We start from the raw sequence: 15,519 nt of genomic DNA, 5'->3' as shown, positions 1-15,519 counted from the left end.
TGAGTGTCTGTATTCAAAGAACGCTGCCAGTTACCTTTTCTTGAGAAGTTCTTTTGTCCTTTCTACTTCTGGGTATCAAAAGGTCCTTTAGTCTATGAAATGCTGAAGATGGTAGCTTAGTATTGTGAATTCTCCTACACGGCAATTTTTTTTAAAAAAATTGGTAGCCCTATTGTAATCCCCAAATATTTTCTTACTGTTCCCGTAAGAAACTTTTCCCCCCATTATGTACAAAAGCAAGAGTTGTAAGAAATTCCCCCACACTGAGACTATATCAAGATCAATGAGAAAATGTCCCCATACCTTGCTAGCTGCCACCCCAGCTTGTTTATTCACTTTGTACTCTGGGGTTTCGGTCTGCATGAAGTAGATCTGGTCTTTCATATGCTCAAAGTCTTCCTGGTATTTTTTCTGTAAGACATGAAATATGCTGGAGAACTGCTGTGGGAACAATTAGGCAAAAGTCTTATATGGGAGGACAGAGGCCACTTGGAGACATCACCCAAAGCCATGCTCCTCTTAGCTTCTGTGGGTCAGATTACAGTTATAGAATATGGTGCTATCACAAAAGCCATTAGCAGCTTAACAGAAACTTGGAGCAGTTATAATAGGTTGGAAGACAACCTCAAAGGAGGAGCTCTCAAAGGCCAGAGGCAGAGAACTTAAGAAAAAAGAAAAAGAGGTTTTTTATGTTTTCCAGGGAGGGGATCTGGGAAGAGATTAATCAGTTTCATAAATGTACCGCTCGAGTGCCCAGACACAGAACAAAAAGGGCCTCTTTCATCTGTACTCACCATGAAACCATATTGTTCCAATGAAAAATGAGGCAAGAGTAATGGAATCCAATCAAAACAATGCTTTGCAAAAGGAAGGAAAGATGGTGGAATTTCTTTCTAAATAGGGACCCTACACAGGTCTTGCCCCCAGAAAGAGTTGTCTGGATTGAAACGTTCTGGTACCATTTCAGGAGCAGCAAATGGCTAGACGTCATACAGGAAAGAATCAACCTCTCAACCCAAGGACATCCAGCTTGGATGGACATCCCTTCCTACTTACTGCGCTGATGTTATTAGAGTTCATTCTGGCGGTTGCAATTTCAAAGCAAGGTGTCTCACTCCATTTGCCTTTGACTTTATTTTCATAGTCTTCCTTGTATTTTTGCTAGGATGGAAAAAAAATAAAGAAAATAAGACAAGCAAAATCTGGAAATTGACAAATAAGGCAGCCAATTAGGTGGTAGTGGTCAGCTTTAAAAAATATCTTGACCAGGCCCTTCCTGGGTACTTAATAGATGTCTTCAAATCTTCTGGTATAGTGTTACTTATCTCACAAAAAAAGTTGGATGCAGGGGATAGAGGTATCAGTCTCCCCTTTGCTGAGTTTAAGGACTTAGTTCACAGAGAACTCACAGATGGTCCCTGGTGTTTGAGGGAAGAGAGAGTCAGAAGCATCTTCCTTCTGTAATTCATGATTATTGATATAATAAAATCACTCAACCCCAGATTTTCATGCCCGATGAACTTAGCCATTAATTTCTGAGCTTTACTGAAACTCCTAGTTATCCAGACAGCAACACTACAACAAAATTTGGCTTGTAGGCCAATGAATAAGACTTAACGAAATTTTAATGAGAACTGGCAAGCAATAAAAAAATTAAACTGCTATCCCATATTAACTCCCAAACACCACACTACCTGAATCCTATACTGTGAGGCTCCTTGGTGAGAGGAATTATATGTTCTTCATTTTTGTATCCTCAAAATCTAACACAAAATGCAGCATGCAGAAGTTACCTCACAAATGTTTGTTTGACTACACTAAATTGAACCTAGTCCATGATTTTTTGACTACTTTGGCTTGAATGTTCTTGAAATGGAATTAATCCAGCCAACCCCAAGTTTGGGACATGAGTCAGAGATGGGTTAGAGCAATTTCCCCACCTTGGCTGATAGAATGTGTCAACAGACATAACCAGTGGGTCTCAGGTGTTTGCATACCCCCGCCATACTCTTCAAAAAAAAAAAAAAGAAGAAAGTGGTTTTCTGGTATGCCTTTAAAGAACAAGTACCAAGGGTGAGAAAGATGCAGAGCCAGTGAATTTAAGTTTAAGGAAATCTAGCCCTCTCTCTAATGCCCTATATCCTTTCTTCTCAAAGGTTAACTTTCTAGATCCTAGTTTCTCCTTTCAGTTGCAGACCTAGCATCAGCTGGAAATTCCAACCTGAAATCTTGTATCTTTCTTATTGTGAGTCTAGAAGGAAGCAGAGAAGCTCAAGGACTTCAAGAAGCTCAGTGTTGCTCACAGAACTCCACCTGCAGGAGTCGTAGTGTGCATGGTGGACACAAACAGCCCTGCCTGCCTACACATCTCTACAGAAGGCACTGAGCCAGGAGGAGGTGCTGGCATGACTTGATGACTCTGGGCAAAGACATAGGTGAGAGAATGGATTCTGAAAGTTATGATACAGAAGGCTGGTAAACAGAATGGAACAGCAATATAACAATTCCAGATATGTGTTCATTATGTTAACATATGAACTGGAGGCTATAAGACCTGGTAAGACTGGGGTGAATAATTATCACCATGGTGGATAATCTGATGACCTTCATCCATAGCCCTCCTTCCCTTGGCTAATACTATTATTCCACAAAGCAACCCAGCCCTAGCAATGCTTTCAAAGTACTCAATAATGTCTCTGCATCCAATCGAATGTTGCAATCCAATAGGCATATATTGCAAGCCATCATGGTAAATTTTCTAGTAGCCATACTTTAAAGTATAAAAAAGGAACAGGTTGGAAATTAATTTTAATGACCAGCAAGGATCTACTTTATAGCACATGGAACTCTGCTTAATGTTATGTGGCAGCCTGAAGGGAGGAAAGTTTGGGGAAGAATGGAAACATGTATATGTATGGTTGAGTCCCTTTGCTGTCCACCTGAAATTGTCATAACATTGTTAATTGGCCATACTCCAATACAAAATAAAAAGTTTAATAAAAATATGTTATTTTACTTTATACAATAGATGCCCAATAGTATCAGTTCACAATAATCAATATAAAATAATTAGTGAACTATTTTACATTCCTTTTGTCACATTTCCTCAATAGGCACATGTGACTGGTAGCTGCTAAGAGTGCAGTCTAGACTAACCGGCAAGCCTACATTAGCAGAGAGATTGGTTATAGAGGAGTCCAAAATAGATTTTTAAAAATAATTTTTAAGTACTCACTCTGTATACTCAAATGAGGTAGAAGAATCCTGCATTAGTAAGATTTCTTTTAAAATATGCCTTTAATAAAAATGTAAAATAGATTTTTCTTTCTAAATGAATACTTGAAAGCAATTTTTTATTTTTCTTCCAAAAAAGAATTAAGTTATCCTTCTCTCCAATCTCATTTACAATATCAACACTTTCAAGAGGCCAACTCTTTGTCAATAGTTCGCTCTAAAGTTAATTTCTGCTTAGCCCTGCCTGGGCAAAATTTCAGGCTCATGGTATTCCTATCAGTGAAAATTTACTGTACTTACTAGATCTTTTATCCCAAATAGTCCTTGTTCACACCAGTAGGTAATCTACAATATCAGACACTAAAAAATATTGCTGAATAGACTTCATCATCCATAGTTTTCTTCCTTCTCCTTTACTAAAGACGTACCTTCCCCCAAAATACTTAAACAAGACAGAAATCTTGAGGTCCAACCAAAACTCAAGCAGAACAAACTAACAGTCAACTCCACAAAGGGCAAAGGAAAGTATTTAAAAGCAGTAGTATCCCAAGAGAAAGTGGCCTGATTTGGTCCAAATTAAAATAGGAATTTAGCATGGATCTATTCATCAGTTGAACATCTGTCTCTCTGCATTCCCTGTCAGGGCTGCATTCCTCAGAGCTAGTTTACCAGACTAAATATAGACAGACTAAGCTGTCTGCCAGGCCTAGGAAATTATGAGGTGCACTGCTCAGGGCTGTCTAACCAAGCTGCCTATGAGAGACCACTTGTACATTGTTATTTTCTCCAAGTCTGATTCTGAGCATAATACTCTACAGGGTCTGCGCTGAATTAAAACAATCAGAGTCTTTGTGGAAATCTGCGGTTACTTGGTTACTGTTAGTATTCTTCTCATAAGTCAGAATGTCAAAGGACATCAGGATGTGGATTCTGTTCTCAAAACACACTTTCCCATTTATCAATCACTGAGTCATCCAGCTGACCAAGCATTTATTAACATGGTTCCATGGTGTTAATGGATGTGTTGTAGAGTTTTCAGGGACATAGGCAAAATACTCCTAGTGTTTGTGTTGCGTTTTTAGGTTTATCTTAATTACTTTCTCTGATGGTTGGATTATTCAGTAGCAGTTTTCAAGGGAGACAGTGTCTCAGCCTTATTTACTTACCTTGCTCACTTGATTGGTTACTTTCTTGGCAAATTCTATATCTGGAGGATCTGGCAGAGATGTGAATTGAGTTTGCTGTTCAGCAAGACCTTTTTTGTAGGCAATCTGACAAAATAAAAGACAGGAATGCTCATGAATCTATTTCCCACATTCCATTTACTGGCATTAAAAAAAAATACTGTTTTCCCCTTTATTTGAAGTCTTACATTTGAGTGCACCATAATTTATCCTTTTGGATGTTAGAGGCCCTTACTCTCAGCTTTACTGGTGATTTCAATTTCTTTGCATCTTCCTTCTCTAAGACTATTGGCCTTAGTTCCATCCCCTTCCATTCGTTTCCACACCATGATTTACAACTAATATTCTCTTAACCAGCATCCTCAACTCCTTGTTGACAACAGCATTCTCTTGTCTTTACATCACACCTGCTCACAAACTCTCCACGCTCTGGATCAAGTCAACCACACACCCTGGCTGTCCTTAATATCCAGGATACTGAGTGCTGCTGAGGAAAATCACACAACTCTATGGATTCCGTCAGGATAGCACCATGCGGCTGCTGCTTAGTTGCTCAATCATGTCCGACTCTTTGCGACCCCATGGACCACAGCCTGCCAGGCTCCTCTGTCCATGGGGATTCTCCAGGCAAGAATACTAGAGTGGGTTGCCATGCCATCCATCAGATAAGCAGGGTTAAAAAGGACACCAGAAGAAGGTGCAGAGGTGGGAGAAACAGCCTCTTGAACCCAAACCATTAGCTTGAAACTTCTGTGTCTGCTCCATGGTGCGTCCTGTGAACAGCAACTTGCTTGGCGCTCCGTGCCGAGTACTGTACGTTTACGGCACCCAATTGCCACTTTGCCTTTACTGAAGCTTGAACATCCCATTTTGTGCCTCTGGTCAGTCGCTGCTCCCAGTGGCTCATCTAAAACCCCAACAGCTTCCAACCAACTCCATACTCCTCTCAGCTTCCTGTTTCATAAAGACAGGCTGTACACTTCTGTCTTTCCTATCCCTGCTTCCTTCATCGGCTGCATGGTTTGGAGGGAACACCCCTGGCAGAGCTCAAGTCCTGCACTCAGGGTGCTGCTCCCTTTGATAGCCCTGAATTTTCCCTCTCTCAGTTACCCTTTTTTTGGTTACAGCTTCAACAGCTCTCTTACCACGTCTATTCATTATGCATCCCTTTGGCTCCTGCTCTTTTTTTTTTCTCCCTTCACTACTGACTCCTCTTTTTCTTCCACCAGTCTTGACCCCTACTTCCAACAATAAGAACTATTCACTGATCCCCAGACACATGAAGTCCTTTCACTGAACCTCAGACATGCTGTTCCCTTTCCCTGGAAGCCCCAACTCCACCCTCTCCCCATCTGCCTGCCAACTGCTACTCATTCTCCACATCCCAAGACAGGTACAATTTCCCCTCTTGAGTCTTTGTCTTGATGACCTTCTCCTGGAATCTCACTCCACTACCCTTACCTCCTTTAAAAAAAAAAAAAAAATCAGATGACAAATCAGATGACACTGTACCTGGTTTACATGTCTGTGAGCTCATGCCAGTGAAGTCTGGCATGGCAGAAAACACCCCTCTCATTTGGGAACCCTCTTCCCTGCCGAGTACCTGACTGGAGCAAGGGTTCAATAATTGACTTCTGAGTGTGTCAGAATTGACACACTGAGGCCATCGGGGGAGGTTGGAAAAGGAGAATTTTCCTCCCAATTCTTCTACTACTCAGCCGTGAGACTTCTATAAGTGATTTCTCCTTCCATGTGGCTGTATCTTTTTTTTATAAAGAGGTCGTTTATTTCCAAAGTCACAATCATCTTCATACTTTAACCAAGTCTGTGTGTGCTTAGTCACTAAGTTGTGTCCAACTCTTTGAGACCCCATGGGCTGTAGCCTGCCAGGTTCCTCTGTCCATGGGATTTTTTTAGGCAAGAATACTGGAGTGGGTTGCCCTTTCCTTCTCCAGGGGTCCTTCATGGCCCAGGGATGAAACCCGTGTCTCCTGCATAGCAGGTGAATTATTTACCCATTGAGCCATAATCTAACTATATCTTATTCTAATAATATCTACTTAATGCCTATTAGAAATGCTTTCACAAATTAAATCAATTGGGGCACAAAAGACAGATTTTAAAGTATTTTTGTATTATTAATAATTCCATGGCTTACTTTCTTTTAAATAAGGGAAGACTTACTTTAGGTATAGGGCAACCTGTATTTTCTGTGACTGGCTAAGCCCTTAAGGAGGAAGCAACATTCTACTAGGAGGAATGCTTATTAAGTATGACAGCCTGTCAAGAGTTTTCTGAGAATTCAGATCTAGAAGTCCTAGTTTCTCAAGAACCTTTGCTCAGAATTCTGTCTAGTTAGAATTCAGTACTCTGGATCAACTTAAAGACTCTTGGTTTTTGCAAAGTATTTTGTCGCTACTTAGTTGGGTTAGGAGGGACAAAAGGAGAGGGAATCTCTGAAACCAAACCCTTAGCTCAAAATCCACAAGCTTAGCCAGTGGCATGTTCGGTGGACAACAGCTTGCTTGGGGCTCTGTGCCTAATAATTGTAGATGTCCGTGGTGCTGACAGCAGTATTAATAGGCATGCTGGTAACCTAATACTTGGTCTAGCACAAAAATAAAAGCCATAAGTCAACTGCCAAGTCTTTCTGAGGCAAGAAAAAGAAGACTCTACTTCATTATTATATGTCCCTCTTTATTATGTCCTCTATTGAGGTATATTAAAAAAAATGCAGTCAACTCTGATTGTTCAAAGGCCATAGCACTAGGGTGGCATGGAGGTGACCCTTCATCTCTCCTTTTTATGGGTAAGAGGAGACATCTGGTGATTAAATGCCTTCTTGGAAACCTCTCCCTAGGTTTACATGACATAGTATTTCCAGGTTCCCCTTCAACTTCTCTGGTCATTGGTTCTGTCTTCTCCTGGCCCCTACCCAGGTGTCCTAAGAGTAGGTATCCTCCAGAACTCTGCCCTTGGCCATCCGCCGTTTGCCTCCTTCATATATTCTCATGTCTGAAGTTGTCACATTTTAAAAATTATTTGACTCTCAAATATTAATCTCTTGTACTGATCTCACACCTGTGCAAATGCCTTGACCTGAATGTTTCTTCCATTATATCGACTCTATTTCTTTTTTCACTAAAGTATTGTTATCACCTGTACCCCTGTTCGCCTAGACTACCAGGACTTTGTCACAAACTCATGGATATTTCCTTTCTCACCTTTGTCTCCAATATCTAAATGTCATTAACACTTTAAAACATTTATTAACATCAGATTCCTTTCTTCCTCTCCTTTGTCTCCATCATCCCGATTTGTCTATATTACTAAAATAGTATTCTATAAATCATGATGTTTTCTAGTCTCAATCTACCATATGGTCCATCAAAATTTCTTCAGATTCTACTTTTATCATGTTATTTTTCTCACCAAAATCTTATGATATGGTAGGCAATGAGAGACATCATATCAAAGTTATTTTGTCTGATTTTCAAGGTCCTGCTACCTGTTTCTTACAAGTGCCTGCCTAACTCAGCACCCAGAGCATTCATTTTTCTTTTTTTAAATTATTTTAATCAAAGTATAGTTGATTTACAATGTTGTGCCAAATTCTGCTGTATAGCAAAGTTACCCAGTTATGCACATATATACATTCTTTTCCATTATGGTTTATCACAAGAAGCATTCAATCTCTTTGTCCCCTAAAACTCCAGACTCACATCATGTATGTCCCTTTGTCCAGCACTCTCTCTCCACAAAATGCCTTTAATGTTCATCACTACTTATTCCCTCTGGATCTCCACTTCCACACAGCTTTCTCTCATTAGTCACATATTCCTGTCTTAGCAAATACCACACTGTAGAGCTTGTGGGTTTTTAAAAAACTTTTCTCTTGTTGTTAGTATATATCACTTTCATCTTACCAGCCTGATTTTAAATTCTCAGGAGAAAGGATGAAAATTTCTTGTGGTACTTTTTCATCCTGGCAGGTATGCATGCATAATGGTCTTCTAATTAAAAAATTATTGATCATTTGATAAAGGCCACACAACAACATTGTTTATTTATGAGATACAAAGCCAAAAAGCTCATCTTAAGAGAAGCAGAAGGTCCCCACACATTAAAACTGATTTTTACTAATGGCTTTAAAATTTTGTTATGCTTATTTTCTAGCTTACCCTATAGAAGGATAGGATTATATCTGTTATATTTCCATCAGTTATATGAAAACTAGGATAGAAATATGCCTATTAAACTTAGTTGATATCAAGTGATAGGAACTAAAAAAATAGACCTCAAAAGTTGGAGATACCTTCAAATGAGTATGTATAACTCATATTCATATGTGTAACTGGACAAGATGGGTATAATCAGGACAAGATGGGATCCTAAGATGCACTGGAAGTAAATCCTGATGAGTCTCAAAATGCCAAGTGACTTAAGTCCATATTGAATGTAAGAGCTTCAGGGTCTATTGAATATAAGAGAATAAAAGTCTCATTCTATAATACAGTTTCCCTGAAGACTAGAGCAGTCTTATTTTCAATATGGCCTCTAGCAGATCAAGGGATCAAGAAATAAAGTACCTCAAAACAAGGGCTAGCCAAAACAAGGCTGAGGTTGGGGTCTCTGCTGCTGCTTTCAACACTAAGGATTCTATTACTCCTTTTTAAGTTCCTCTAATAAAGTTTTCAAGGTCTAGGATACTAAAATTCTGGCCAGTAGTGCTGCTGATTTTTTTTTTTTAAACTAACTCTAAAATATCCCCTACATATGCTCTATGGGAGGCGCTGTTTGTGAAATAACCACACTAAGATGTTTGGACAAGTATGTAGTCAGATCCCCCTGCAGAAGAAGGGGACTACCACAGTTCAGACTTACACTTAAGACAGCAAATCAAAATCCTTCATAACATTGTTCACTCAATACTTTCCGAAGTGGCTATAATCCCCAAAAGTTTTTTTTAAATGCCACTCTATTGTCACAGAGAAACTTAACTCCAGCCAAGGTGATGGAAGGACACATGTTCTAGTGGAAAGAACTTTGGTCTTGGGATCACAAGACAAGGCTTTTGATCTGAGCTCTGCCACAGACTACTAATGTGACCTTAGACTCAGCTTCCTCACCAGTAAGAGGAGAGCATGAGACTAAATAATATCTAATATAAATTATAAAATCTAGTTTAAATTAGGCTTCATGAATTATAATTTGAAATATATTCCTCTGCAATAGTAGCATTTAATCCTTTCTTTTAAAGATTTTTTTTGATGTGGACTATTTTTTAAAAGTCTTTTTGGAATTCATTACAATATTGATTCTGTTTTATGTTTTGGGGTTTTTTTTTTTGTTGGCCATGAGGCATGCAGGATCTTAGCTCCCTGACCAGAGACTGAACCTGTACCCCTTGCATTGGAAGACAAAGTCTTAACCACTGGACTGCCAAGGAAGTTCCAATAGCATTTAGTCTTTTTAAACGAAGAGTTGCAATGAACTTTGGGCTAGAAGAAGTGTGTCCTAATTCAAGGTGTCCTGATTGCACACTCTCAAATGTGAGCACTGCACTGCACTTACGTCACTGAGAGCTTTCTGGGCTTGCGCGACCCTCCTCAGCTCCGGGCTATCATTATACGGATAAAACATAGTTTTGTCAGCTTCCCAGTCTTCAGTGTATAGTTTCTAAATCAGAGAAGAGTGAAAGTTACGAGAATGTGAGAACACACTGACTTGACATATATACTTCTGAATTCATCCATCAGTGGCATATAGAACCCGGGGCAAAGGGAGAGCAAAGGTAAGTGGAATCCACAGATCCCATTCCATCTAAGTCATGTTTATCAATAGCTTACCTGGCTTGTTCTGACGCATCTTATTTACTGCAGAGCAGATGTGTCTCATTGTGTTTCATCTTTGACTTTACCTGCCTTCTGCAACTAGTACTAAGGAAAGTGTAAGGAGCCAGGAAGCACTTAGCATAATTTTTGTGTTTAAACCTTTAATAAACCTTTAATACAAGTGAGAAAATTAAACCTTTAATAAGAGTGACAGCCAGGCATGTCCAACGTATAGTGCGGGCTGTATACTTTGTGGGTCTTTGTGGGTCTCAGAACTGGTTTTCAGGTGCATCTTTTTTTTTTTTTTTTTGAATGTGGACAATTTTTTTTAAGTCTCTATTGAATTTGTTACAATATTGCTTCTATTTTATGTTTTTGGTTTTTTGGCCATGAGACACATGGGATCTTAACTCCCCAATCAGGGATCGAACCCTCACCTGCTGCATTGGAAGGCGAAGTCTTAACCACAGGACTGCCAGGGAAGCCCCCTCTCCCCTCAGGCACATCTTTGTTTTCCCCATGCACTCTTCCCCAGTTGTTCAGACCCTCTCCTCCATTAGGCCCAGGAACATTTCTCTCAGTTCCTCTTAGCCAGCCTGATCCCTGCAGCCCCACATGCCTCAAGGCTACTCACAAAATGGCTGGGGGACCATATTTTAGATTAGGCAGAGTTTGCAGGTACCCCTCTGTGTGATGCGGTGGGAGAACACAAGAAGACAAGTAGCAACTGAGCAGAGGCCCCTACCTTACTGAACATAGCTGTGTTCTTGATGGCCTGGACAAGTTCAGGGGCATCAGGAGGAAGCAGGTACTTATCCTTGGTGTCTTCCCAGTTCTGCTTGTATAAAACCTGCACAGAAAGAGCACAGAACCTGTGGCTTGATGTCTCCCCCAAAGGCATGAGGGTTTAGGGCACAAAGGAGAAGAGTCACCCACACTCAGGTTGTCCTCACGTGAAGGCTGAAGTGTGCTGAAGTGACACCAGCATCAATTATGGAAATGTTGACCAGGTCGACATCCCATGATACTTTCCCTGCATTAGTAAGCTTTCACTTGAAAAGTCTAATTTGGTCAATTGAATCATGATTCTGATTCTCTACAGATTCTTTTCAAAGGTTGAAACCTGTCAATCATTGGCTGAACTTGGATGGTAGATGTGTTTGACTTAGATGGTATTTTTAAAATATTTTTAATTAATTGCTTACATTTGAAGTTTGGAGATTTCTCATTAAAAATTCACCTCCCAACTTCTTAAAAAGAAAAAAAAAAGACTCTGGAGACACTGGAACTGAATTCTGTAGCTGGAGCTGAGGTCCTGGGCTTTTCAACCCCCATAGCTTTGATGGTCCACTTCAGTCACTGGTACAGACTGCCTGACATGTGTGGCTGTTAGACCCCACCATGCCTGTGGGCTCGCGTTGGAACTGATGAGCAGGATCTGGCCTGTTCAGTTTTCTCCTCCAAGGCCAGGCAGTTATAATGCACATGCTACCTGGGATTCCAGCCATCCATACCACAACCTTGTTACCTTACTGACTTGCTGCGACACTTTCTTTGCATGTTCAATGTCCTTTGCTTTTTCGTCGACGTGACAAATAGTTTTAGCAACATCGCCATCCACTCGATACTTAACCTGCCAAAATAATGCACAATTAGAACCCATGACAGGCATGAATATATGAATATATTTTAAAATATCTTATAATAAAGAACATTGACCCAATCACTCTACGTCTGCATCCAAAGTCAAGTTTCTGCCTTTTAGGTAGAAGGCTGTGAACTCCAACTATCCATAGAGCACCTGTGTTCACTGATTGTCTGTTTTCCCACCCAAATTTCAGCCTCCCTGTGCACCAGAATGGATAGTCTCAGTGAGTTTGAATTCCCATCTCATACTACCTTTAAGCCAAGCTTTTAGAAGTCTCTTTAGGTTCACATTTAGAGCAACATAATCTATGTCCAATGCTTCTTGTATATTTTTAGACTGGCTCACAGTCATTTGACCCCTTATTCTCTCTACACCTATTTAAAGCCCTCCGGGAGTTGGTGATGGACAGGGAGGCCTGGCGTGCTGCGATTCATGGGGTCGCAAAGAGTCGGACACGACTGAGCGACTGAACTGAACTGAACTGATTCCCAGTGGTAGGGACATTTCTGAAATGACTCTCTCCTCTATTTTAGCAATGCGGCCCACCTCACTGAGTTGATCTTGAACTTTCTTGATTCTGCGAAGTTCTGGGGTATCGGTTGTGATGGCGTATGGCTTCCCTTTTGCTTTCTCATAGTTCTCCTTGTATTTATTCTAAAAAAGACATCAGATTATTAGCCTAAAGCATGACAACACAGCAGCAGAAATTACAGACAATACATACATCCTGTCTTATTTTTTTAATCCTTCAAGTTATAACAATTATCAGTTATAACAGCTTTGTTTTTGTCCCCTACTCTGATTCTCAACAGAAACTAAAATAGATATATTAATTGCTCTTCCCAAGCATGGCTGAATACTGAGAGTAGAAATTTTACTATAAACTATTGTCTTGGAAATGCCCTCAAATGGTTCTTTCAATATTTTTATTGTCTGAATTCACACATGAAAAGCTGGAACCTCAATAATTTTAGGAAATATAGAAATTTAGACAAGTCTAAAAAGATTTGATTGCTAATACAATGAAAAAACATTCAGTTCAGAAGTTGCAGCTAAATCTCAGTGATTTGGATAACTGAGACACCATCTGAATTAATGGGAAGTATAAATTATGAAGAATTTTGAGAAGGAATGAAATTTTATTATTTCTGCTAAATATATGAGTTCTTGCTTTAACAGTAATATGCATAATTTATCATTATTAATACTTCAAAAAGACTCTTGAGTGGAATAGTCAACAATCTAAATTATACTACTGACTTCATTTCTAACCACTTTAAAAATATTACAAACCTTTGCCAACATTTTGTTCAGACTATCAGAAATTCTAGGATATTACTGTTTGAATTAATGAGGTGTTTATGGCAATAAATTGACAATAAATTTTTCTATCTTTGATGAATACTGCAGTGATAAAAGAGGTAAGATAATTTTGTTTTTAAAAATCTTGGTCTTAGAAAACCTAAATTCTGAATGATTCAAGACTCTGAAGTAGAAATTTACCAAACAGTCCCTAGTAGTTAACACTCGACCAGAAATGAATACTTATTGGCCAACCGCAACATGATGCTTTTGACATAAGCATTAATCCTATATAACCTGATGCTCCCCAAGTACTTTTCATCTTTTTTTAAGCCTCCAGAAGATGTGCAATCAGGCCACTTACTGAGACCTCAGTCTACCCTGGACAATCAACAAGTTAGCTCCATTTAAAGGGTTTAAACCTGCTGCCAGTCAGTGTAACTTATAGAATTGGACATGGAAATTTAAAGACAGGCATCTTCAAGAGCAGTGATTCTCAGTGTGGGCTGCCCATTAGAACCTGGGAAGTTTTCAAAATCCTCTACAGGTCCCAAGGCTGCCTGGACAAATAAACTAGCACAACCTGGGCATCAGTAGTCTTAGAGCTCATAGAATCTTAGGGAAATTCGATGTGCAGCCAGTTAAAATACTTCTGTTTCAGGTTACAGAACACTCTGATCCTCAATTTCAGGTAAGTTTTCTTAGCCTGATCTTGGTTTTTTAATATCTTTTAGAAAGATCACATTTTAAGATCTTTTTAAAAGATCACATTCTTTTTCCCTCTATACCTCCTAGAGACACTGTTAGCTAGTCTATTAGAGAGGCATCATGCTCAGACATAGCATAAATAAATGCTATTTAGTTTATGTGAACTGATTTCAACTAAATCTATATCTAACTCTATAAATCTGTAACTCTGATTTCATTGTTCTAGACGGGCAAACAAATCGTGATTAAACACCAATAAATTCTTTACAATTGGCCTTACGCTTACTTTGCGAGGATAATTTCAATAAGGATGCTTTCCCTGAAGCTGGCTGCAATGGTGCAAGTAAATTACGTGAAAGCAGAATTCAAGAGTTTTGAGACATTATATTTCTGTAAAATAAGTTTTGTCTCATACAATGTTGAGAAACAAAGTCCAGCCAGCATCCAAAACACAGTTGGTTGAGACCAGTAATTTCTCAGCAGTAAAACCACATAAGTAGAAGTTTTTTGAAACTTACTGTGCTAAAGAGATTCTGCATTTTCTGACTGTGTGCAATGTAGGGGGTCATGAACTTTGAAGGGTCCACCTTCTTTCGAATAACCCTCTTCCTCTCCACCGGCTTTTCAGGTACTGGCTGTGCCAGGGCCGGTCTGGAGGTTTCTGATTGCTCATAGTCAGATGTCCTTGTTGTCGTAGTTTCATAGAATCTTGTTCTTGTCTGAAAATTTGGCATGAAGTTGTATCAAAATTTGACAATGTTATGAAAGTAAAAACTGTAATACTATGATCTTGATATACGTTATTCTAACTTCAAGTCAGATCGATATTCCTGGTGTTATTAATACTTCACATCTAAAACAGGCCAAAGCAGGAAATCACATGCCATATCCACATGAAGGCACATTATGTTACATAAGTCTGAATGCTGACTGTGTCAGATTGCCTGGAACAAAAAAGTTACTTCTTACCTACTTGCAACATTGCCTTAAAACTCCATTTGCCTAAAGGAACACTTGAAGATAGGATAAAAATAAAACAAAAATATTCTCAATCATTTAAAAATCTTCTTAAACTGCATGGTAAAGTGAAAGCAAACCGGGATCAGGGAACAAAATAAATGAAGGCAAACAAAGCTCGAATCTTTATTTTAATATTAACTTTTAAATGATTCTAAGAAAAAGTTGCTTGTTCTTCAGGTGTTTATTCCGTTACATGAGACAAAGAATGATGAATTTGAAAAAATGAATCACATCAATAATACAAGTGATTACCATTCTCTTGGCTTAGTTAATTAAAGTGAACTAGAGTGCCATTTACACTAATAAATGCCTACGTGAACATGAATGATGATGACAACATAATGGGGTAGTTAGCTTCACAACAGTATGTGGTAGGTGGGAAACTGCTGCTTATTACAATAGACTTTATAGTGGAAGAAACCAAGGTCCAAAGTTTGGGTCTAATCCAAAGTTAAAAAATGTGTAAGAAAAGTAGATAAGCAGTTAAATTTTCAATGCATCTCAGAGTAAAATTTCCTTCCCAGCTTATATCATCTGTACTAAAGGAAGAGTTCCAGCATCAATTAGGAAAAAGAGAAACCTAAATAAT

The 15,519-nt window shown here is 39.1% G+C and overlaps 1 protein-coding gene across 18 annotated transcripts in view; it reads right to left on the bottom strand.

Moving 5' to 3' along the window:
* Positions 1–15,519, bottom strand: part of NEB (nebulin) — a 219,245-nt gene that overhangs the window by 198,291 nt on the left and 5,435 nt on the right. For all 18 annotated transcript variants that reach the window (XM_070768009.1, XM_070767914.1, XM_070767927.1 and 15 more), the window contains exons 5-12: positions 14,429–14,629; positions 12,447–12,554; positions 11,781–11,885; positions 10,998–11,102; positions 9,993–10,097; positions 4,401–4,505; positions 1,057–1,161; positions 304–411 (exon numbers count right to left, since the gene is read on the bottom strand). In XM_070768009.1, coding sequence (XP_070624110.1) covers positions 304–411; positions 1,057–1,161; positions 4,401–4,505; positions 9,993–10,097; positions 10,998–11,102; positions 11,781–11,885; positions 12,447–12,554; positions 14,429–14,629 — 942 coding nt within the window. The remainder of the gene's footprint in view (positions 1–303; positions 412–1,056; positions 1,162–4,400; positions 4,506–9,992; positions 10,098–10,997; positions 11,103–11,780; positions 11,886–12,446; positions 12,555–14,428; positions 14,630–15,519) is intronic.

The sequence above is a fragment of the Bos indicus genome, chromosome 2, assembly GCF_029378745.1.
Source record: "Bos indicus isolate NIAB-ARS_2022 breed Sahiwal x Tharparkar chromosome 2, NIAB-ARS_B.indTharparkar_mat_pri_1.0, whole genome shotgun sequence".
Taxonomy (NCBI): domain Eukaryota; kingdom Metazoa; phylum Chordata; class Mammalia; order Artiodactyla; family Bovidae; genus Bos; species Bos indicus.
This window is presented reverse-complemented; position numbering and strand designations above follow the sequence as displayed.